The sequence below is a fragment of the Ailuropoda melanoleuca genome, chromosome 6 (assembly GCF_002007445.2).
Source record: "Ailuropoda melanoleuca isolate Jingjing chromosome 6, ASM200744v2, whole genome shotgun sequence".
Lineage (NCBI taxonomy): Eukaryota > Metazoa > Chordata > Mammalia > Carnivora > Ursidae > Ailuropoda > Ailuropoda melanoleuca.
In genome coordinates, this window is record NC_048223.1 from 104,542,306 (window position 1) to 104,566,458 (window position 24,153).

A 24,153-nucleotide genomic window follows, 5' to 3' on the forward strand; every position below is an offset into this window, starting at 1 on the left:
CAGCTCACAGCACGCGGCCGCCTCGGTCCAAAGCAAACAGGAGCGGGTAAGGGCTCCCCCAGTGTCTTCCAGTGCACCCCCACAGCCCTGCCTTCCTGCCTGATCCATTCTTCTCGTTCCACCTCTGAGACCTACCCTTGCTCTGCTGCCCATGGCCTTCCCTTCCCCCAGATGGGGCTCTCAGGCTACGGGGGCCCCAGAACCTTCCCTGAGCGCCTGAGGCCTGGATTCCAAGACCATTAGCACAAGCTGTTACGTCAGTTTGGAAGGCTCCGTGGAGTCCACGGCGAGAAGACAGCAAGCAGTGGGCTGCTGCTACCCCTCCCCCAACTCGGATCCAGCCCGCCCACCTCACTGGGCGGGCCCAGAAGGCTGAGGCTATGGGTGAGGCACACAGGAGGCAGAGATAGGGCACACGATAAAATGACAGGTAGAAGAGAACCATGGTTTTAAGCAAGGACTCTAGAGCCAGGTTGCCTGGGTTTCAATCCCAGCCCTGCTACTAACTGGCTGTTTGAATTTGGGCAACTGCCTCCATCTCCTCATCTGTGAAATGGACCTACAGTAGTACTTCTATCTCCCAGCGTCGTCAGGGTACAGGAGTTAGCCTACAAGAAGTGTTCAGAATCTGGCCTGGTTCCTAGCAAGGCTCACCAAAGAGCTATTGTTGAAGTGTAAGCTGCAGGGATTTTTAAGGAAGGAACCATGACCTTGATGCCCCTCAGTGACTTGTGCTAGGGCTGGGCAGGGAGGCAGGTGGGTCTTGGGTGTCTGGAGTCTCAAGGAGAGTGTGTCTCTTGGTGTCCCTGTCATTGGCCCTTGACTTTGGCAGGTCTCTACTGAAAGCTGGGTCTGGTTCTGTGCCTGACACGGGTGGGGGTGGGGGGCCAGGTGAAGCAGAGAATACAAGACGGCACAGGGCCCTTCCAGGAACAGTTGGGCAGGGTGATCCACGCATGGCAGTTGTTGCTACAACGTTTGCAGAAGGAACTATAGACATCAGTGATGAAACTGAGTAGCCAGGGAAGAATTCTCAGAGTCCTGAACTGAACCTCAGATCCAAACTGAGGAGAGGAGGGGAGGGAAGGGGCAGCCTGGTGGGGAGAACAGGACAGGCAGAGTGATGGGAGCACATGTGGCCCAGCCCTGTAATGCACATGATGCTTCAAGGTGGGGATCTTGCCAGAAACTTGAGAGGGGTGCTCACCTTCAACGTCACAGGAGAGGGGTGAACTTCTGAGAATCCCATCAGGAAGGTTAGAGCCTCACAAGCAAACGCCTGAAATAATGCTCAGGGTAACAGAAGGGGGTTCCCCTGATGTCCCAGGCAAGAGCAAGAGCAGGAGGTAAGAGGAAACAGACTGAGAGGGCACAGCACGGCGAGGCCAGCTCAAGAAGGGAAGGGGGTCTGCTGCACTCCTGTCCACGGCCCGGCATTTTCTCTCAGGCAGCAGGGCACCCATGCTAGAAAGTGCTGACTGGGAGGGGGGTGGGCCAGTGGACCCTGGGCGGGGATGAAGGCCACGCTGACAGGATGCCCTCCACAGCTCTCATTAGCTGGTGCTGAGACCAGGTCTGGAGAACACTTGACAGAGAGCTTGCCAGGCCACCACCAGGGGTCCTGGAAGACACGGACATGGGAGCAAGGCCAGAGGACACAGCACAGGCAAGAGTGCCAACTTCCAAAGAAGAAGGTGAATTCCACAGTAGAGATGGGCAACCCCAAAGCTGGTTCTGATGGAGTGAAACACGGATGCCCCGAGGGATGGCTGGAGAGCCTGCAAGGGGGTTGTGAGCATTCCCCAGCCAGCGAGGAGCAGAAAGACACAACAGGAAGGAAGGGGGCCAGACCACGCTGGCTTCTGATAACGAGGGAACCGCTGGCCTGGCGGGTCTGGGATGTGTCATAGCTGAGCCATCCAGGCCTTGGAGCTCTCACGACCCCCCTGGGGGCGGCAGGGCTTCGCCGAGAGATTCGCAGCTGAGAGTGGACTACTTCCAAAGAGCGTGTGATGGTTCGCTGGTTATAACCCATGGGGGGTTCTGCTGGGAGCCAGTCCTGCTGGATGTTTTAATCGGTCGGAGATGAGGACAGAGTGGCTGAGCTGCAGGCACCGTCGCATTTACTGAAAGCTGTGCCAGGAACACCCCCTTCCGTCCCCTGCTGCAAAGGTCTGAACAGATGGTAATGACAGGTCAACTGTGACAAGACGGAAAGGGGTAGATAGACCAGAGGGCATGTGATCTTATCATCTTGTAATCTACTGCGCAGACGTTCTGGTGTGGAAGGAGGGTGCTCTTCGCAGCTCTGCCAAAATATCAGGTGCCAACCAGGAGTGTCCCGGGCAGTCGGGTAGCACGGGCGTCCCTACTTGACGGCGAGGATGAGAAAGGTCCTGGGGCTCTGGCGGACTGCAAGTTCAGTAAGTCCTCTGTCTGCAGGTCTGTGAAATCTTAGGCTGCGTGAGGAGCCCCCTGGACTGGGTGACTTACCCAAGGGGCCAGGCTTAGAAGGGACAGCAGCAGGATCAGCAACCAGGGCAGCAACCACACAGCTCCCTTTAAGGACTCCAGCTGCCACTTCCTTTGCAGAAGACGGCCAACACCAGCTGCTCCATTAGTTCCCCAAATTTCCACCTGACAGATGAGCCAGGGATGAGCCAGGAAACATTCTCCTCTGCTTCTCCACTCCGTCAGTGTCTACAAACCAGACTCAGTTCTCAGCAGTCATGGGCGTGGCTCACGCCACCCCCTTCTTGCCCTGCCACCCCCCCCACCTTGGAAGGGGGGCTAACAGGTGGTTTCAGGCCCCATCCCCAGGTCGCCTCTCTCTCTCACCCCCTCTGAGCCCACATGGCAGGGCAAGGCAGGGCACTCAGGCTGATCGTTTTCTGGCTCGAGATTTTACCAAAGGCTTTGCCAGGAGAGAGTGACTTTGGATCAGCATTTCTCAACCTCAGACGTCTCTGCGCTATGCGGGGCTTTTGCCATATCCTTGTGCTACGTATACTGTGGTTCAGAGAGTAAATATATATTTAAAGCAACGGCCTTTTTTTTTTTTAACTTCAAGAAAATAATTTGTTTAGGAAACTTCAGATCACCACCATGAATAAACAGGACCACCAGCCCCAACCATAAAATTACAGAGAACAAAGCAATGTAGGAAATTTGAGCATGCTGGGTCTGAAGAGGCTGCGCCTATAGCCTGTTCCCCCCTTTGTTACACAGACAGATTTACTGGAGAGGGGTCCAAGACAGTGGGCCATCAAGCTGAGGTAAGTCAGAAGGCTTGGAAGAGAACGGGAACAGGACAAACCCCGGTTCACTGTGAGAGTATTGAACACTCTCTCTCTGTACCGTCGGAAGTCATGCCATGTACCATGGTTTCGCATGGTCACATTTTTAGGAAGCCCACTTTGGGCTGCAGTGATAGTTGGTAATTCCAAATGACTGAAGAAAGGGGCTGAAGTGTCCTCATTGGTGAGGCGAGACTATTACATAGCATGTGCGGACGAGGGTTGTGGCGAGAAATCAAAGAGAATGGAAAGCACCTAGCAGTGTGTCTGGTACTTTATAGTGTGTTTCCAGCCTGGAGAGAAGAGTGGAGGGCCCCCTCTGTGGCTGGTCCCCGTCACTGGAAATAAGAGGAGTCATCTGTATTTTTAAACCAGCTTGCTTAGTGGCTGAGAAGTATAGATGTAGGAGTTTGTGTATTTTTTCCCTTTTCTCTTTTTGCCAACAATGGAGGCTTCTTGGCCACAGAACTGAGCTGGCTTTAACTAAAAGCCTTAGGCTGACAACCATCCCCTCACTTCCAGCTGAGTTCAGGCCCTCCTCAGTTGGGGCAAAAATAAAACGGGGGCAATTTCAACTTTACAGACCATCTCCATAAACAAAACAAACCCACTCCACAATTTGTCTAGGGCATTCCTCCCTCCAAACCCTCCTTATTTAATTTCTGGGGAATTTTAAATAGAGGCCTTGCAAAATTCTGTACCGCCTGACGTCAACAGCTCTCTGACAATGTGGATTCCTCGTCGCTGTGTGGGGAACAGCCACCACCAATACTGCTGCTTTTCCAGGCTCCTTTCCCAGTTGGAATTTGGGAGCCACTGGTGTCACTCTAGGAGACTGTGGGAGAAGGAGGGTACCCAGGAGTGTCCCACTTGGGGTCCTCTGACTGCGTTTCCCGAACCTCGGGCATTACTGAGCGCCAGACATCGGTGGAGCTGTCCAAGTGGTACCCGTACTAGTGTCTGCTTTAAGAGAAAAATGGAAATACTTTTGTGTTTCAAAAAGGCAGTTTCCTATGCTACATGGCATGGAAAGCCAATATTCCTCGGTGTAAACAGAAGATAACTGGAAAAATGCATACACTGAAATGACAATGCTATAGGCTTCTAGTAAGAGCTATAGGCTTCTAGTAAGATATTAAGACAAGCTCTAGGAAGACACCAAGGCTAGGACCAGGTTTTCTAACAAACAATGGAACAAGCAGGCAACACCCACAAATGTTAACACCACAGAGGTCCCAAACAGACACTTAGCCCTTCACCCAACGTGGAGTGAAAGAGAAGTCAAGGTTAATAACCTTCTCGTGATGGGATTCCATGTCATTTTAATGCTGTGTCCACCACATGTTTCTAGGACCCACTCCCTGGGAAATATCGAGCTCGCAGAAGGAGACTTGGGTTAAGAATACGCAGCCCCTTGATTCAAATCCAAGCCTGGCCGCTAGCAAGCTCTGAGGTGCCAACCATTTATCCTTCTGAAACTCAGTTTCTTCTTCTGAAAAATGGAAACAAAGCCGCCTGGCCTACTTAGCCCTAGAGAGCCACTCTGAAATAACAGATGGGAAAATGCTTCGAAGAGTCTGTGGGCTGTAGGTAGATGGGGGTGGATGAGTTATTATTCCACGTGATCTCAGGAGCCTGATGGACTTCTATCCCCGCTCCCCCGATTCAACTCACTGTCTGGACTGGATGGTGGCCCGCCCCTGTCTACCAGGGAAGAGAAAATGAACACACCACTTTACAATTTTTTTTTCAACCTTCCCAAGAGCCAGATGGGTTTCAAAATATTACCCCCATTTTATAGATATGGAAACTGAGGATCAAAATGGCCACACACTGTCTCCCCAATGGCAGAACAGAATTTGAACATAAGCCTTCCATGCAGCCTGGGACGAAATGCCCTCTATCTAGCTTTTTTTGTGTGCACACTCAGCAGACCCCAAAAGTGTTGGTCTCCCGGATCCACCAACTGCTGAGCCCAGGCCTCGTCTTTCAAAGTCACCGCCTTTGCCATGTTCCCGTGAATCCTTGCCAGGATCCCAGCTGCGATTCTGCTCTCCTGACCTTGTGCTCCCCCGGCCCCTGACCTTAGGTTTGTGCTGGTTGCCTCCCCCTGCCAGACCAAGAGCTCTCTGGGGACAAAGGCCAAGGCTCGCTCATCCTGGCACCCTCTCAAGCCCTGGTCTGGGTCAGTGTTTCAGACAAAGAAGGGGCTCAATAAACAGTTGTTGAAAATGAAATGCCATGACACGCGGGCATAAGACTTCCTCCCCACTCCCTGGCTTCTCCACCCACACACTGCGGGCTCTCCTGCTTCCTTATCCTCAAGTATCTCTCGAGTCCAGCTCTTGGGGTCAGTGCAGGGTTGGCGGTGGGCTTCTTTCCAACACTCCTCCCTCTGATCCAGGGCCTTCTGCCCTGCTCGAGTCCAGTGTAGCTATGTGGCCCCGAGGTGGCATTCCCTCCTCCAGCCCCCCAAATTCATGGCTCACCTAGGAGGATTTGCCCACAGGGACCTGAGACCAGGAGATGTTTGTTGCTTGTTGCCCGTCTTGCCCAAGATTAGCCAGTAAGCTAACGCTCCCACCCGGAAGCTCTCTCTTGCAGGCTGCTTGGATACCTGATCCGGCCATTTTCATTTGGGCCTCTCCCCTCACAGGAATGGAAGAGCAAAGCTCAGGGAGGTCCCAGCCAGGCACCAGGGACAACCCACGCCCTGGGTGAGGCTCTTGGAGGAATGCAGAGGGCCGGGCTGCCACCAGCAGCCCCACAGGCTGGTGCAGGCCTCCGCTGGGACTCTGGGAGTCATGGCTTCTCCTACAGAAAACACAAAGCCCTCTTCCTTGGTGGGCACAACGTGGAGCTCTGGAAGGGGCAGCTCTGGAGATCTGCTGCCTCCAACCCCCAGAGGGTGGGTGGGGAGAAGGCTATGCCAAACACAGCTTCCCTGGCCATGGCGCCCTACTCCGAGCCTGAGGAGCTGCAGAGAACTCACTAGCAGGCTGCAGAGTCCACAGGGAAGAAGCCGGCAAATTTCCTGAACTCTCTGGGCCTCAGATTTCTCATAAATGGAAGTCATGATACCTGTGCTTTATAGGTCAGTGGTGCTGACTACAGGGGGAAAGGGGCTCGGCTCGCCGCCTGACCCACAGGACACGCTTTAGCGTCTTTGTACAGCTTCCAATGTTAAGAGTCTCTAGAAAGCAGCAAATAGGTTAACTTGAGCCCCAACTACTCTGATCCTGGGATAACCATCCTAGAGCCCCAGCCAGGTTTGTGATTTAGGGACAGGTTCTCTCCCTGAGCTTTTCCTGTCCCGTTTCCCTTTCAGTCTCTCTCCTGTTTCTGGGTACCATCTTGTCTTGCTAGTTCCTAAGAGCTGGTCTAATACAGATCCTACTCAAATCCAAGGAGAAAAGGCCACACTCAAAACAGACAGACCTTAGCCCAGATGCCCCAGAGGTCACCCAGGTCCAGGTGCATCATTCTAGACTTGCACTGTTAGTGATTGGCCAGGCAGTGTGACTGGCACCCACGGGCACCAATCAGTGATGGAACTCAATCCTACCTTTACCCTGTCAGTTTCTGGTGCCGCCTGCCCCAATACCCAAAGACAGTCAGCACCATGCCTCACAACACTGCAATGACCACAGGCCCCTCAGCTGGGTCAGAAGTGGGCAACTGTCTGCTTCCCCATTAGACCATCAGTTCCATGATCAAGTCTTCCTTGCTCAGCTCTGCTTGTTTGCTTGCTTTGGTTTTCTCAATCTGCATGAGGGCCAGTCTTTGATCAATGTGCCACCATGGTAGCTGATGGCAGAGAGATGGGGAGGAAGCTGGGCAATCACTGGCCTTGCCTGCCCTCCAACCTGTCTTCTCCCAGCCTCCATGGGGTCACTCTACTGACTTCGGGGCCCTTGGAGGACAGACTCATCCTACAAGTGGTTCCCAGGTGGGGAGGCCTACATGGAGTAAGATAACAGAAATCTGGGGGTCAAGGTGGGCATGAAGAAGGTGGGCCATGAAGATCTCTGTCCTTTAACAGAGTTAAGTCCAGCAGTGACAGGCCCAAGACATCTCAGCAGAGACTCAACCCGCAGCCATGGCAGGCTAGAACTGTGCTCCCCATTAAGTGAGTAATATCATCATCGTTTCCAGCCCCCTGGCTCCGGCCTATCCCTTGGCCTAGAACGTGAATGTCCCACCCAACCAGGCTCTCACTCCATTCAGGCTCCCCAACCCTGAAACCACCTCTCGAATGAAGTTTCTCATCCAAGGGCCTTGAGGTGGTGGGATGGCCCCATGGAGGCTGAGAGATGGGTGTATGGAAGGCAGGCTAGGCCCCTGGGGTACAGAATCCGCCTGTCAGCTGCCACAACAGTGCCAACAAGATGCTCTGGCCCCACCAATAGTGGAGGCCTTTGAAGTCCAAGGAGGGGAGTCTGTGTCTGGCTGCACAATGAGGCAGAAGAATGGGGTTAAACACTTGTAAGGGAGGCACTGGGGCAGGAGCCCTGGATGCTCATTCCCCTTGTGCAAAGCCCCAAGGATGAGGTCAACTTCCTCCCTCTCCTCCAAGGAGCAGTCAGTTAAAATCCTGTCCTGTTGGCAAGGAGGTCTAGGTGTTGGCCAACCCTGGTTCTGCTCCCGTTACCAATGACAGGGAAGCACGCCCCTGACGGTGTCTGTACTCCAGGGAGCAGTAGTATTTACCGCCAAGTGTGAAGGAGCAGAACTGACACTCACCTAGAAGGTGCTGGTTGAGGGAGGGGAGGGGGTTGAGACGCAGGCCCCCCAGGGTTGGGTTGGGGCTAGAAGTGGTGAGAGCTCCATTAATTTCTTTTCTTTCTTTTTGAAGCTATTTTCATTACATTTCCACCTGCCCCCTCCTCCTCACAGTGCTAGGTACACCGCAAACACGCAGAAAATGCCAGCTTACATATGCAGAAGGGTCAAGGACACTTGGTTGGTGGGCAAAACGGAGGTGAGGATGCCCTACGCACACAAGAAAGACTCTGGGCTTCTCCAGTTCACCCAAGAAGAAATGGGCCAGACGAACCCTTGCCCCAGTATTAGCAGAGCTGGGGGCGCCCTCCCATGCTGGGCCTTTGAGACCCCTCACTGCCTTGAATTTTGGTCTCTCTTTACATCCCAGAGCTATTGCTTTCACAGATCTTGTTAAACTTGAGAAGGACAGGGGAGGAGGGGCAAGGAAAACTGCATTCTTCCCCATCAAAGCCAAGAGTCTAAAGTAATACTTCTGGTTGTAACTGATCCCGGCCTGTTTGTGATTACAGCCCCTTGCTCGCTTTCTGGCAGGATGGCCCTGGAACCCAGCAGCAGGCTGAAGGGGAGAGACACCCTTGCTCACTTGGATAATCTTGTCCTCGCCTGACATGACCAAAAACGTCCATCAGCCGCTGCTTTCAGCAGTTCTCCAGGGCAACTCTTCAAAACATTTATTTAAAAAAGGGGGGAAGAAGCCACCCCCAAACCCAACCATGAAATTCCATAACACTAATCATATTCCTTCTGTTACCAGCACCAGCCTAGAAAACACAGCAGCACCCGCAGTCCCATTGGCTGATGCAAATTGAAGGGGAGAGGGAGGATCGGGATTGGAGGAATCGGACCATCTTCCTTTTTTGCCTACCCCCTCCTTTTTATTAGGGGAGAACACACACACACACACACACACACACACACACACACACACACACACACACCAGACCATCTTCCTCTTTTGCCTACCCCCTCCTTTTTATTAGGGGAGAACACACACACACACACACACACCCCTGCGGCCACAGCACAGAAACGGCTCTGCAAAGCTCAAGACTCTCAGCTGTTCTTTCTCCGGAAATTTAATCTGCACAGCATTTGGCCTCACAAAGCCCATTCCAAAGGTGTCCAGGAGCCCATGAGCCCTGTGATCATCATTACAAACCCAACGATGTTTGCAAGCCAATGACCCATTTGGCTGCTTAGGAGAGCTGGCTGAAGGCTTGCCAACATGGTCAAATTCCCCTCACCTGCTCCCTCTAAGCTCAAACTGGCTTTTCCTCGGAGCCCCAGGGGTAGGGACCTTAGGAGCTCTGGAACTACGGAGATGAAAGGCCGGCTTCTTGCCTGGCTTGGGTAAAAGCATGATGGTCATGGGAATGGGGTGCTTGGTATCTGGAACACAACTGTGGCCACTATCTTCACTCTCAATCCCATTTCCATCTGTAAGTGAGGAAAGAGGATGCTCAGAGAGGTAAAGTGACTTGCCTGAGGTCACACAGTTAGTGGGTAACTGAGCTTGGAACCTAGATGCACCAGAGATCCTCTTCTACGAAGCCTGGCATTCCTTCCATGAGGGCACACCACCGCCCAGCCCATTCGCGCTGTGCCAAGTGGCAATCCCTTGACCCAGTGGCTCGAGCAAGACGTGGGTGGCTGCAACTGGTGGAAAGCCCCCCAGAGCAGAGGGAGATCACATGGCCGGGCCGGGCCAGGCCTTGGACAAGCCTGTAGCCAACACTGCAGGTGCCGGTGGGGGGGCCCAAGACCCCAGGCCTTGCCTCGGGAAATCCTGATCACAGCAGCTCAAAAGATGAATAGTACACTGAGCAGAGAAGGCTGGGGCCTTACAAGGGCGCCGGTTAGAAGTACAGAAAACAAACAAGAAGAAGAGTATCCAGAAACCCCAGGACTGGAGGCCTGGCCAACCTCAACAGCAGCCTCACCACCTTCCTGGGGAGGAAGAAGGACCGAGGAGGCATAGCCTCTGGTCTGGGGGGAGACCCACAGCCAGCCGGGGGCACAGCCCAGAGAAGCGGTGTTGCTAAACAGCGGGGAGTCCGTATTCTCAAGTAGGGGATCTGAAGATGACCTTGCAGGAGGGAAGTCACCATGTTTGAAAAATCAGACTGTTTGAACGTATGGGGGTACAGAGAATGTAGCAAGGACCTCTGAGTTTGGGCCTCCAGGTTCTAGCTTTAGCAGCAGGCTGAGGAACCAGGGTCGGGGAGCCTCAGTCAGTCGGGGTTCAAGTTGGGGTACGCCCAGGCCTGAGAGGGCGTCAAGGCCTCAGTGAGGCCGGGAGATGCCAGCAGGCCTCACAGACAGCCACCTCTATAGCAATGGTCCACAGCTGTGCCACAGCCTGGCCCTGAACTCTCCGTGTGACACTGGGCGGGCGGCTTCCCTTTTCCAGGCTCTGTTCCTCCTCTGACAGAGAGGTTTAGGCAGACGGTCAGAAATGTCTCCCTCAGCTTGGTGGGAAAGGAAGGGAGAAAGCTCTCCTTCACCTGACATGTGGAGCCCTTGAAGGCCCTCGACATGCTTCCTTATTAGCCTGCTCATTGCTGGATGAACACCTTCCCGTAGGCCGCCTCAGACGCTGTGGCCCAATAATGCTTGTCAGGCCGGCTCTCTGTGTCCTGGCAGGTATCACCCTGGTTCACCCAGCTTGGAGCCCCTGCCTCCTTCAGCAACCTGCTCAAGGCCCATCTTCCACAGGAGACTTTCCTGACCATGGAACGCAGGCACTGCCCCATCTCTGAACCCAACACTATTACATGAAAACCCACAGCCTTCTGGTCCCACCTGTAATACTGCTTAACCCCAGCAACACCGTGCTGTCTGCCTTGCATTTGGCAGGTACGCTATCAAAATGATGGACACACCGCGTCTGGGCCTTTACCCTGCAGGTAAGAGGGAGCCCTGGAATGCCATCCCCCCAGGGACGGGAAGACAGGGACGGCCGCTGCTTGTCCAGTGCTGCACTCTGACGCTGGGCACACCAGAGGGCACACGCAAGGGGCTCCACGTGTGTCGACTGACTAAGCAAACCACATCATCTGGAATCATTCCCCCATGGAGGAGGTCACTCAAACAGGGCTGAGACTAAAGATGTCATGCGGGAGAGGGAAGGAGGCAGGATGGCAGCTCTACCTTGGGTCTGGAGAGGCGAGGGGGAGGGGCCGGGACAGGTCTATTTATTTGGACAAAGGGGAAAGCGGAGTAGGCTAGGGCCCTGCACAGCACGGCCCAGCCTCTGCCCAGCCTCTGCCCTCATGGCCCGGGTGAGCAGGTCTCACAGATGCCCCCAACCCATCTACCCGTCCAGTCCAGCCCCGGCCATGGGGCTGGCTGAGCCGAACGCTGGAACACGCACACAACTCTTCTGCAGGAAACTTGCCTTTTGACCACTTCTCTCCTATCCCTGCCAGGGCTTTAGCAAGACTGACCTCTGTTCTCCTGCTCTCTGTGGCCTGAGGAACTCACACAGCAGAGCCCTCTGGGGCTTGGCTCTCTAAAGAAGTAAAATCCACAAGCATGAGATACACAAACATCCAGATTTCCAAACACTGGATAAACAGCACGTGTTGGAAGTCCACGCCCCACCTCCCAGCTGTGCAACCTCAGGGCAAGTCACTTAACCTCTCTGGGCTTCAATTTCCACCTTTGAGAGACAATGCCAAGTTTTGCCCTTCGTCTTCTCAATATGTTTTATAAGCTTCATGGTTCTATATCTTGTAAAACATAAAATATTCTGATTCGGAAAGAAGTCACATTGAAAAATGTCCCAAATCTCCTATGGGCGGGCATGAGCAGGCCGTCCCCAGGTGGCCTTAACCTCTTCAAGGACACCCCCTGCTCACCCGGTCCCAGCAGGGAACAAAGAGAACAGACTCGCAGGCTTCAGGCCACTGTGTTTAGAATGTCCCTTAAAACACAAGGTTCTGGGACATGGTGATCCAAGGGCCACTCAGGGCAGTGCTGATGGGCCAGATGTAACAGGAGAAAGGGATTTGCACACCAATTTCAAAAACCTACTCGTGGCTTGCTCACTTTATGGCCAGTCCTTGGCAGACTCTTCCCCTTAGTTTGTTTGGCTTTCTCTCACCTCCCGTGGTGCCTGGGCCACTTCCCCACAATTTAGTCCAATAAAAGCTTAGGGGAGGCAAATATATTTTAGCATGAGACTAAAAAGTGCCTGCTTCAGAAGGGAAATGTGGAGTTGGGGCCGAAACAATTAAATGAAACAAAAAGCCCCCAAGAATTCCCTATAGCACATTTTCAGTGTAGGTAGAAATGATGCTGGGGGTTACATGAGCTGTAAGCTGCTCTCCACGTAGTCCCAGTAAACACTGGCTCCCACCAAGCTTCCCAGGGCGACTGGTTTAATTAGGTCACCCTGGCTTTCCCCCGGGACGAGAGCAGGAGTGCAGGTCAGCACAGGGAGCCTGGGGGATGAGGTTATGGAATCGGAAAAGATGCTGATAGAGAGGAGGGCGGTCAAGGCCGCTACCATGAGTGATTACGGGAAACCCAAGTGCCGAGAATGTAGTATCACACGGCCACGGGATCGTCTGGGGAAAAACCAAGGGGCGATTTCTCAACCCAAATTCCCTGAGGTCCTGACAAATTATACTCCCCAGAAAGGGCCACAATCGCAGGGTGGAAATCCGTTATGTAAGGGTGGAGGGACCGCTGTGCGGGGAGCTCTTTCCTGGCACTTCAGCCACGCGGGGAGACCTGTCACTTCTACCGGCAACAAAGGCCCAGGGCGTGCATGCATGTTGGAACAGCCAGGGGTACCTGGTGATGCCTGCTCCCTGGGCCCCTGGGCCAGGGTATGTCCAGGGAGGGTAGTGAGGTCACCTGTTGGCTATACTGCAAGACTCCTACCTAGGATGTGGTGGCCGTTACACCTGGGGCCACATGCCTAGGCCTGGTACCACCAGGCCTCTCCCACTTCTCTGCCCTCACTCACCACCAGCCTCCCCAAACCAACTGGGGCCTTTGGGTCTTCTTCTGTTCACTGAGCTCCACGCATCCTCAGTAGGAAGGCCTTCAGAGAGCCCCTCCCTGGCCACACCCTATCCCCCCCACCAACTTATTCATGGTCATAGGGCCCTGATTTCTGTTCTGCACTTTTCAAAATCTCAAATATTTTCCCGGTTTCCTTGTGACTGTCTCACCACTCCATGGGAGCCCCAGGGGGTGGGACTTTGTTGGCCTCATCACCTCTGACCCCAGCCTGGCACTTAGTCAACTAATATGGGTTTAGGGACAACAGATCATGTGAACAGCAGCCTGCTAGGGTCTGGGCAGCGTGTGGTTTAAGTGCTCCTTTGGTGTCCAAGCCCAGAAAAGCAGCATTTTGGAGATGCCCGTGAACAGACTCAGTGTAAACCTATCTGCCCCCCAAAACAGAAGGCAGAGGGGGTTGCCCTGGCACAGAGAGAAGCTGGCATCACTCGGGCACTCACTAGAGCTGGATTTCCAAGGTCACTGCTAAAACACACCTTTTGCTCAGAAATGACTGTTCAAGGGGAATGGCTTCAAGACATGCTGGGTCCACGGAGCCACCATGAGGTCAGAGTGACCAGCCACCCCATGTGCCCAACCTGAGCCAGTGGGGGCGAGACACGGCAGCGCCCTGATGGCCACGGTCCCCCCCCCAGCCGTCTGGCCGCTGGCTCCAGGCAGGTGGCTGGCCCTGGCCGTTCTCAGTGCTGACAAGCCCTTGGATGCCTCCCTGACAACAGCCTGTGCAGATCTAGCTCGACGAGAGAGCGATGGCCAGTTCTGCAAGGCACCTTCCCCTGCCGCTTTCCTCCCCACAGCCGGACCGCGGCTTCAAGCGCCACCGTCCTCACGTCCCTCTCCGGCTCATCAGCTTCCCGTGGCCCCATCCTTCCTCCCCCCTCCACTGCAGCCCAATGTCCACTTCTTCATCAGGACACACCTGCTAGAGGCAGCCAGACACTTGCCTTGCTGTCTCAGCCCCAGCAGGCCCAGCCCTCCACCTGGGATTCCCTCATGTGGACCTGGAATTCCTTCACCTCTCTGCCTATCTAACCCCTTCTCTCGCCAAGGCCCGGCTTGATGCCTCTAGGCAGCCCTCCCTGACTCTGTGAGTCCCCCGTAGTTCAGCTCCGTGCCACATAACAGAGCCACAGAGTGATGTCAAGCCAGCGTGAGGGGTCACGGGTGAGCCGTTCCTCTTCCCTCAGCCTTGCATGAAGCTTGTGACCTCGTGAAGATCTCACCTCTGACCCTATCTGGGTCACCAATAGGAGCTTGACTTTTGTCTCCAGCTCTTCCTGTCACAGGCTAGGACACGGACAGCTACCCAAGCAAGAGCTCTGAAGGTGCAACTCTGGTCTCCAACATGGTTTTGGGGCTTCCCTGACCTGCAGGAAGTGCCCTGTTTGCCCTACCCACCTTGCAAACCAGCAGGGCTGAGAGACTCCTCAGACACTACTGAGTGCAATCCATTCTCTGGCCAGGCAGGGAAACTGAGGCCATAAGAGGAAAACTGGCCTGCCGTGGGCCCCGAGATCAATCTGTGGCAGGGCTGCCCTCATCCGGCAGTCTTCCGGGTGACCACCACGTCCTGAGCACTTACTGTGTGCCAGGCCTTGCACCAAGCACTGAATTCCTTCTGAACTGGCATATATCAACCCTCTGGCTGTGGGTACAATTATCCCCATTTTACAGGTAAGGAAACAGACGCTCAGAAGACCCAACTAACTTTCCCAGGCTTACCACTAGCAAGTGCCAAGTCAAGATGAAAACCAGGCTTATCTAAGTTGAAGTCCCTATTTTTCATTGCTAGGCTATCCTGCCATCTCAAAACAATCTCCAGCCTGCAGTGAATAAAGTGGGCTAAGGGGCCCCAGGTGGACTTAGGATACCAGCTTCTGCTCCTGGATTTATGCTCTGCGGCCCTTTCCCTTTGCAGCCAGCTTCGTGAAGCAGAGAACTGCACGCCAGAGACAGTCTTAGACCAGAATAGACTTTGGAAATTGCTGATTTGGCTGACATAGCAGGAACGTGCACGCACTATACTTAGGAAGAGAGGAGAGGTCAGAGCACCAAGGCTGTCTGACAGCTGAGACAGGACCTCATGGGGACCAGTTACCACATGCAGCTGGCAGCTGGCTCATTGGAACCAAACTCTTAAAAGGCTGTGGCAGAGCTTAGAGTGTTAGTTTACTTATCTGCAATGCAGGCTACAAAAAACCTGCATTTCTAGAAATATCCTATCCTGTCTTTATCAGGATAGCTCTTTTCTAGAGTAGCTTGGCAGTCTGAATGAGCGATCAGATGGTTCCTCAGTAAGCACATGGTCTAAGCCGATGACACAGAAGTTACATCAGAGACGTCCACCAAAGACGTCGCCAATCTGTGAGGCTGCCGCAGCCTTACCGTACAGTCCACCCCTTAAGTATCTGGAATGCTCTCATTGAGTGGAGTCTAAACTTCATAAGGGCAGGAACCTCATGGGTATGCACGCAACCAGCACGGGGCCTGGGACAAAGGAGGTATTCAAGAACTGTGAGATGAATGAATGCGCGGATAAATGAACACTACGTAAGTACTTTTCTCCCTTATAAAAAAGCCCTTGTAGAACCAGTTATAACAACGTTCATCAGGAAATCTCAAAGTAACAGAAGAGATACATCCCTCAATGTTGAAAAGATTCCAACTCAAAAAACACACGGCTGGAGAATGCATTATCTTTGACAGGACAAAATCATCACGACACACAAATCTGAGAGAAAAGCTTCTTATTTTGTCTTCTCTGTCAAACAATGAACGGTTACATCCAATGCCCCATCCCGAAAAGCCCACGCAGTGTGCATCACTGCCCCCACTGCCCCCTTACACTGGTGAGGAAACCAAGGGATTCCTATGCACATCACGAAGTCAGGGTAGCATTAGACCTTAAACCTAGTACTCAGAGTCCAGATTCTTTGTTTCTCCACTACACACACAGCTGCTAAACAAGTGACAGAGTTTGCAGCCCAACACCTTTTTGGGTACCTGGCCCCTCTATCTGTCCTTTAAAACCTGCTCTCCAACAGCCACTGCTGAGGAGCTTGGCCGGGCAGCCATGCTTACACCCCACAGGGCTTCTCCCAGACACAGCTGAGTGGCCCAGGGCGGGACGCCTGATCTAAGGTCTGCCGGTTCACTGGCGGGCCAGGAACCAATCGGATTCAGAGTCGAACTTCAAATTTTGAACTCAGAGAATGGGACGTCACAATCAGTGGGTGGCAGTGACCACCCCTGAAAAGTCCTGCAATCTGGTCCTGACAGACCAACAGCAGATGTTAAGTGGATGGCAGCAGGACGCAGGCCGCTCTGCAGGGAGAAGACCCCGGGGCTTGACGTCTACAGGGTACAGCCAAGAGCGAGGCAGAGACAATCATGGCTGCTCCGGCTTGGGCCAACTCTCTTGTTCCCGTGAGGCTGGGATGTACTTCGCACCCTCTGGTTCAGTGAGATTTTTCTGCAGCCTTTTCAGGAGACTCTTGAGCAAGTCTGAGTGGACCTCTGTCCTCTGTTCACTACTCAGTTGGGACTAAAATGGTGATTTTTGGAGGGGATGGAGATCTGCAAACTCTCCAAGGCTGAGTGTTCTTGCCTGTACAGTTTCTCACCTGGATGGACCAGGGGAGCTCAAAATTCCTTGCCAGCACAACATTTTGATCTTAGACCTCTAGCTCTGTGCCTTCAAGGAAGTGTAAGAACTCCCAGTGTTATCAAGCTGGGGCCAGCAAAGAAACAAAGACCCAGAGAAGGAAAGCAGAGGCAGGAAACGAATGAGCATCTGGTGACTTGTAACCCCCTGTCGGCCTGGGCCTCTAGTCCTAAGAAGAAGGAAGCAATCCTGGAAGGTTGGAGACAAGCCTTGCTCAACACAGAGACCAGCGCAACCGGCACTCTGCCAGAAGTCAGACCAGATTATACTGGCTTGAAGGTGAAGCCAATGTGGTCTTTGAGGCATAAGAATGTCCCACAAAGGAGGTGTCTCAGGTACTGCTCTCTGTGGGAAGCGTGGTGGGATTCCCAAAGACAAGATAACAGTGGCTTGTCAAAGCAAGCAAAGCTGTTTAATCTTTTTGCTGGATTTGTCCCTGTTCATGAATGGAGAAAAAGAGTGCTTTCTGGCTCCGCCCCAGGCCCATTGCTTGATCAAAAAGGCTTTCCCTGAAGCCACTTAGGTCCCACTTTGGGGGTCCTTGACTTCTGTCCATCTACATTCCCGGGAATAGGCCTGTCCTCGGTGCTGGGTACACATCAGATCCTCTCAGCTGTCACTTGGCCCCAAGTTCAAAGGAATAATTAACAACCGGAATTCCCACAACCCATGACCACCACGTTGGAAGGTGGGACACAGAGTCATCCTTCTGCAACGATGTTCCCGGGAGACCTGTGGTCATCTCACCCAGCCCGTGTCTCTCCCCAACCTGCAGCGTCTCCAGTTTGTGGCAGTCCTACCCGGGATGAGCCCGTTCTCACCTTCCCCCCCACGTCCTCGTCGAGGGCAGAGATCTCAGCTGTTGGACTCTAAGAAAACGACTTAACCTCTCAGCCTGTTACCGCAGCCACAAAATTGTTAAAGAGCCTTCTACTGCAAGGGGTCGTGTCCTGATTCCAGTAAAATGATACCTATCACATGGTACCAGGTGTTTACTCTGAACTCCCTTCCAGACACATCTCTCTTTGGACCAATGAGATCACAGAGCCCTGGCACAACCACACCTCCAAATTGGTCGGTGGCTGCGGTCCCAGCCAGAGGGCTCGGATGAGCAGCCAGAGGTTGGTGGACCCCTCTCTGGACACTCTACTTGAGGGACGTCTAGCCAAGAGAGAAGGGGACACAGGCAGAGTCCCCACTTTCATTGAGCAAGTCAAGGCCCCTGGGGGTGGGGATGGTGCTAACTGGGGCTACTGCCCCAACTGGCGTGGAAATGCCTGAACACACCCACCATGTCCCAGGGTCAGAGGCATAACAATTGGGTCTTTGTTACAGAGTTCAAAAGCCTCACTTACCACTGCTTCCAAAGCCGCTTACAGGGTGCACAACACACCTCCCCTCCCCCACCTCGGCCTTCCAGCGTCCTTCAACTGGGAAAGCACTGTCCCAGTGATCTGCAGTTTGGTCCTCCTGCTCTCTCCCCTCCACCCACTTAGTTTCTCTGGTTAAACGGGTTGTATCCTCCAGGCCCCCTGGTTTCTGCCAGCAACAGATAGTGTGGGTTTGCATGGGGAACATAGCGCTCCAGGGTCCGGGTGCAAACGCCCGCTGCTGAGCAGCTCTCTCCATCGACCGTAAAGATACGAAAGTCCTGGAGGAGAAGAGCCATGTTCAGGGAGGCTCTACCTGACTAGGCCCTAAAGAGGCTCCCAGCCTTACTCCAGCTCCTGCTTCTTTTTTTTTTTTTTTTTTTTTTAAAGTTTTTTTTTTTTTTNAAAGGCAGACGCTTAACCGCTGTGCCACCCAGGCGCCCCCAGCTCCTGCTTCTAAGCAGCCACCAAATTATCTCCATTTTACAGAAGGGTTAACTGAGGCCCAGAGGGATTAAGGGACTTGCAGCCACCCAGCCAGGAGGTGGTGGTAGAATCCTGCTTCCAGGGACAGTAGCTCCCTCAGAGGGTCTGTGAGTCAGACTGGGGAGTGAGGCTGCTTGAGCCCCCTCACACAGCCATCAGGGACTCCTCAGGAGCAGAGGTGTCTCTATGCTTTTTCCAGGCCCCCTCACTCTGTCAAGTCCCCCCCCCCCGACTAGGCAGGACTTCCAAGTATTCCTAGAATCCTGGGTATGGGATGGGAAGGTAGAGGAAGGACATCCCTGGGAATCAGAGTCCCCGAGCATGCTGACTTCCTTTGGTGTGGGGTCTTCCCCATCCTGGCCAGTGGCGGGTACCCAGAACCATGGAGGTTATATAGTTGTGCTGGTGACATAAGGTAGGGGAGGTGGCAGGAGGGTCTCTAAGCCAGAACTCTACTTCTGAACAGCCCTGACCTTATACAGAGAAGTGGGCACATCTCTCCCCGCGGAGCAAGCTCCAGAACGTATCTCTCAGCTGGCGCCTCCAATTCTACCATCAGAGATCCCTTCCTTTGGGTCTGGAGGTGCTCAGGGTTTCCAGAGCCAGGCCCTTGTGACAATGCCAGCTTCCCGGGGGGCAGCGGTGGGGGGGTAGGCAGGGTGAGGGGTGGGGACGGGTAAGTAGGGCTGGTACTAGGACAGACGCTGAAGGCAAAGGTGTGCAGGTAGGAGACCAGTGCAGGCACCTGGGTGAAGGGCTCAGGACTTAGGCTAGGGGTGTGGCTCTGTCGGGTAGGGACGGCCTCTGCCAACCACCTTGCCAATGACTCCAAGCACAAGGACAAAGCCTGACCTCTCTGAAAGGTCTGTGAAGACCCCAGACCCAGGAGGGCCAGGAGTCTGACCTGTGCTGGCATCACAGCTCTGTTCTCAGGGAGCACCGATCCTGGGCCTCCTGCAGCAGGAGCCTCAGCTCACCTCCTCCAGGAGGTCTGCTGGGATTTCCTCAGCATCTCTACAGCTACTTGCTGCTCACAGGTATAGGAACCAGGGCCCCGGGAATGTCCCTGTTCTGCTTTCGCCCTCAGAGGACTCATTTCCCTTCAGTCTGTCTGTGCCTTGGTTACTCTATCTATAGAATGGGCACAGTCAGCCCTTGGTCTTTCAGAGCTCAAAATATTGGAAGGGAAAGGAACTGAGTAGGACAGGAAAAGGGAAACAGGCCCCTCCCCTCTGGGAGTGTCCAAATACTGCCCAGAGAGGATCCCGTGCAAGGGACCCTCCCCTGCAGCTAACTGAAACCAAAACAAAACACCCCAGGAACTAATTCAAGCCCCAGCAGGATATGGGCAAACTGCTGAGGGATGTCTTGGCCTTGCACCTCAGACTGACCAATTCAGGCCCTCCTCTCTCCACCTACAGAGATGCCTGCCACACTTGTGGCCCGGGTGAGGACCATGGAACCAGCAGCCCCTAGAGAGCCATGGGCAGGGCCCCAGACGAGACAAAAGCCTCAGCTCCCAATGACAGGGCGGCCCTCCCTGGCCCCCTTATCCCCCTGTCTGGGCCCTCTTCCCAGGTCCTGGCGGCCTTCAGCTCTGCAGGAGGCATTCAGCTCACCACCCAGACACTAGCCAAACCCCACAGGCCTAGCCTTTCCTGAGACAGCCGGCCAGGGGTCCAAGAACCCTGGCCCCACAGTGACGTCACGGCCCGCCTTCCCCACCAGCCAGTCGGCTTCTCTCGCCCCTGCCTGGACCCTGGCTTGGCAGATGGCGCCAACAGGGTAAGCTGCCCTAAGGTGCCCCTGAGCCGGGAGCCACCTTCCCTGGAGCCTCAGTGGGCATGGGGACCCCGAACAGGGCTGGGCCGTTGAACTGGCTTCTGCCACCCTGGCCTCGCACGCACACAAGCTGGTTCATTTCCCTGGGCTGGGGAACATTCCTCCACCACCAGGCAAAGTGCTGGCCTGCAGCCCAAACCAACAGGGGAAACTTCGGCCTCCTCAGCCCTCTCCCCCACCAGATGGAAATAACGTACAGCTGCAGAGGTGGGGGAGGAGGTAGGGAACAAAACCAGCCAGACGTCCGTCCGTCTGCCTGTCCATCCCGGGAGCCAGGCCGGCCATCTGGGCACTCACCGCTCTCGTTCTTCTCGATGACATCCACCACCTCCCCGGCCTGGAGGCTCAGCTCCGAATTCTCCTGCTTCTTATAGTTGGACACCACCACGTACTGTTCCAGGATCATGGGCTCGGCGTTGGTGTCGGCACCTGGCGAGGGCAGAAAGCACGCGGTGAGCCAGCGGCCGGCCATGGCCCCGCGGCCGGGGCGCCCCCTGTCCATCGGGGGAGGCTGCTCCGTCGCCAGCGCCGCTGCCGCTCTGAGGGGCCGCCCGCAGCCAGGGCTCGCAGCTCGCCGGGCCCCAAGGCCAGGCCATATAGCAAGGCCCCACACCGGCCCGCTGCGCCGCGGGGACCGGGGGACATGGGGAGCCGGGCTGGGGGAGGGGGGACAGCCGGGGCCGAGTGGCGGCCCGGGAAGCGGAGAGGAAGAGCCCGCCGCTGCGATGAGTCAGTCACAGCCCAGGACAAGCGAGCGGGAGGAGAGGCCTTGTGCGGACGTGGTCTCCCCAGACCCCTCGGCTGGCAGGGGTGGGATGGGAGGGCCGCCCATGAGGGCTGAGGCCGAGCACAGGAGAGAGAGAAAGGCAAGGCAAGGAGGAGGGCTCGTCCCTCTCCCCCAGCCCCTGTGAACCCGGGGAAAAGAGGCAGCGGTCCTCCCCTCGGGAGGGAGAAGGAGCGAGCTGGAGAGAAGTCTCCACAGCCCGGGCCCAGGCGAGAAGTCAAGAGGGTTTGAGGCCGCCAATCACTGGGGTTTACTCGCAACCCTTAAATAGAAACACATGAGACCCATCGAATGAGGAGCCAGGGGTGGAGGCAGGGGAGGGGGAGGAGGGCCGAGACTGTTTACTTGAAACCCAAGAAGAAAGTCCCAGCGCCAGCAGCCAGGCAAGCCCAGCCCGCCCCCCGCCAACTTTTCCTCAAGTTCGGCTCACCAAGGCGCTGCCACTGAGCCCAGGGGCCTGGTGCAGGCTGACCAGCCTTAGGCCGGCTTCACTCCAGTCTGGCTACTGCCTTTTGGCCACATGGAGACTGATTCAGTCTCCCTCTACCTTCTAGTGCTGGGCCTTGTGGTCAGGCCCTGGGAAGTGTCCAGCCACCCTCTGGCAATTGAGGGGTCAAAAGATGGGGCTCTGCAGAAGGGCAGATGGGCTAGAGTCTCCCAGAGGTGGGGACAAAACACCTAAGACAGGGCATGCCCTGCTAGGAGCTGAAAGGAACCACAAACCAGAGACCTATTGGTCACCTCCTACAGGAAGCCTTCCCAGACCACCTGCAGCCCAAAGGGAATTCCTAGCACACTTTATGTGTCTACCACCCCATACATCTGTCAATCTCCTGGAAGGCTAGGGGATTCACACCACCTGCATGGCTATAGTAATGGCTGAGAGGGTCCCGAGGCTTCCTATGGCTCCCATGGTGCTTTAGTCTACAGCCACATTCCTTACACGCCTAAGTCTAACTTGGCACATGTTCTGTGTCAGGCATGTACCCTGTCCCATTTTATCCTCACCACAACCTTTCTACCTTCTCATTTCACAAAAGACAACTCAGAGGCCCAGAGAGGGCAAGAGGCTTGCCTCAGCTCACACAGCTGCTATGGAGAGAACCAAACTCCCTGTTTTAGGTTCAAGCCCATCCCTCTTTCCATTAAAGAACTTGCCTCTCTGATTTCTGTTTCTAGACACTCATTCTTCTAGCACAATGATCTTCAACTTTGCTCCACAGAATTGCCTGGGGGGCTTTTAAAGAATACCAAAGACTGGGTCCCACCCGCAGAGGTCCAGATTTAACTGGTCAGTATTTTTTGGACACTCCCTCCTCCCCTGTGGTTCCCAGGTGCAGCAGGGCAAGGGGAGAGAGGCACTGCTTAGAGCTCTGGGTCTTTCCATGAGGAAGGCCCCATCCCACCCACGGCAGGGAGCAATGGAAGGAAAGAAACTCACTGCCCCTGATGGTTTTCTCCCATGAGGTGTGGGGCCTGCAGCCCCAGCTCAGCCCTCTGGAGCCCCAGAAGGGACCCTGTCCCTGCTGAGCCCTGCCACATGGATACGCACACGCACAACCCCAGGCAGCTCCACCAAAGCCAGGATCGGATTTCAGGCAGAAATGCAACCAGCAGCTGGGCAGTAGGGCCGGCCCACTCTGCACTCACATGGGGCCAGCTTTTGCGCCTGCCCCTGCCAACCAGACAGAGGCAGTGCTGGGCATGGTGCTGACAGAGACTACCTTCCACCGTGCCCCTGGGGGGACGGCAGTGCCTCTGTGGCCAAGAGCACCTCTTCAGTGAACCTAACACAAAAAGGCCCAGCCCTTGCCCTTTTACAGGGGCTCCCTTTCCAGTTTGTAGGGAAGGAAAACTCAGGCTCAAACAGAAAAGAGGAGTTCCCATGGGCTAGAGAGCTTCCAAATCCCAAGAGCCCAGATTATACGGACAATTAACAGCAGACCCTCAGGGGCTCACTCAAGGTCAACACGATGCCAAGCACCCAACTGCATCATTTTGCTGTCTTGTGGATCCTCACAACTACCCTATGTGGTAGGTTCTGTTACAGACCCATTTTATACACAGGCGGACTGAGGCTCATGAGGGTAAGCAGTTTTCCTAAGGTCACACAGCTGGGACTTGAACCCACACCCACCAGACAGGGGGTCGCTGGTGTTCTGAACTTCTCTACTATATGCCGCCTGCTGAGAGCCATTGATCCCTGGTTCCCAGAGGGAGTCTCCTCACCCTATCTTCCCACACCCAGCACACAGTTGGTGTTTGATAAAGACTGGAGTGTGGGTTCTTTGTTGGCTGTTGCTACATCTGTTGAGCAGACCACAGGGCCCAGTAGGTAGTAGGCATTCGGTTAGTATTTGCAAAATGAATGAAGGAAATGAACAAATGGGCAGACAGATGATCGGAGTGATTTCGTGGTTTGTTTTGAGCCATTAGAGCTAAAGCAGGCAGGGCCTCACCTCCAACATTCAGGAAAACTGGACAACTGTGGAAGGGGGAAAGGGGAGATGGGGAAACAGAGGCACAGAAGAGCAAGGGGCGATGCGTTTGTGGCCAGAAGCTGCTAGAGAGGACAAGCTGGGGTGCTGGGCAGTGGAGAGGCCTCAGCTTACTTTAATGCAAGCCGAAGAAATCTGAGGCAAGATTTCAAAGAGGGGAAAAAATCCCACCTCCACCGTCCTGGCCCCCCCAGCCCCTTGGAAATTTGGCCTAAGCTTTCTGAAGACTGACATTTTGGGACACAGGTAGGAAAGAGAATGTTCTCCAGGGATTCCAGAGCACAGAAGACAGGAGGTGGCACCTCTTGGAGGCTGCTCCAAAGGCTGTGGGATGGACAGATGGACACACAGACACTCCGCCCTCCTGGCTGCTCTCCCCTCCCCCAGCACATGC

General features: G+C 54.7%; 1 protein-coding gene across 7 annotated transcripts in view; it reads right to left on the reverse strand.

Annotated features, from left to right (window-relative positions):
• The window catches only part of SH3PXD2A (SH3 and PX domains 2A), a 232,944-nt gene that overhangs the window by 36,563 nt on the left and 172,228 nt on the right, over positions 1 to 24,153 (reverse strand). For all 7 annotated transcript variants that reach the window (XM_034663218.1, XM_034663217.1, XM_034663219.1 and 4 more), the window contains one exon: positions 20,775 to 20,906. In XM_034663218.1, coding sequence (XP_034519109.1) covers positions 20,775 to 20,906 — 132 coding nt within the window. The remainder of the gene's footprint in view (positions 1 to 20,774; positions 20,907 to 24,153) is intronic.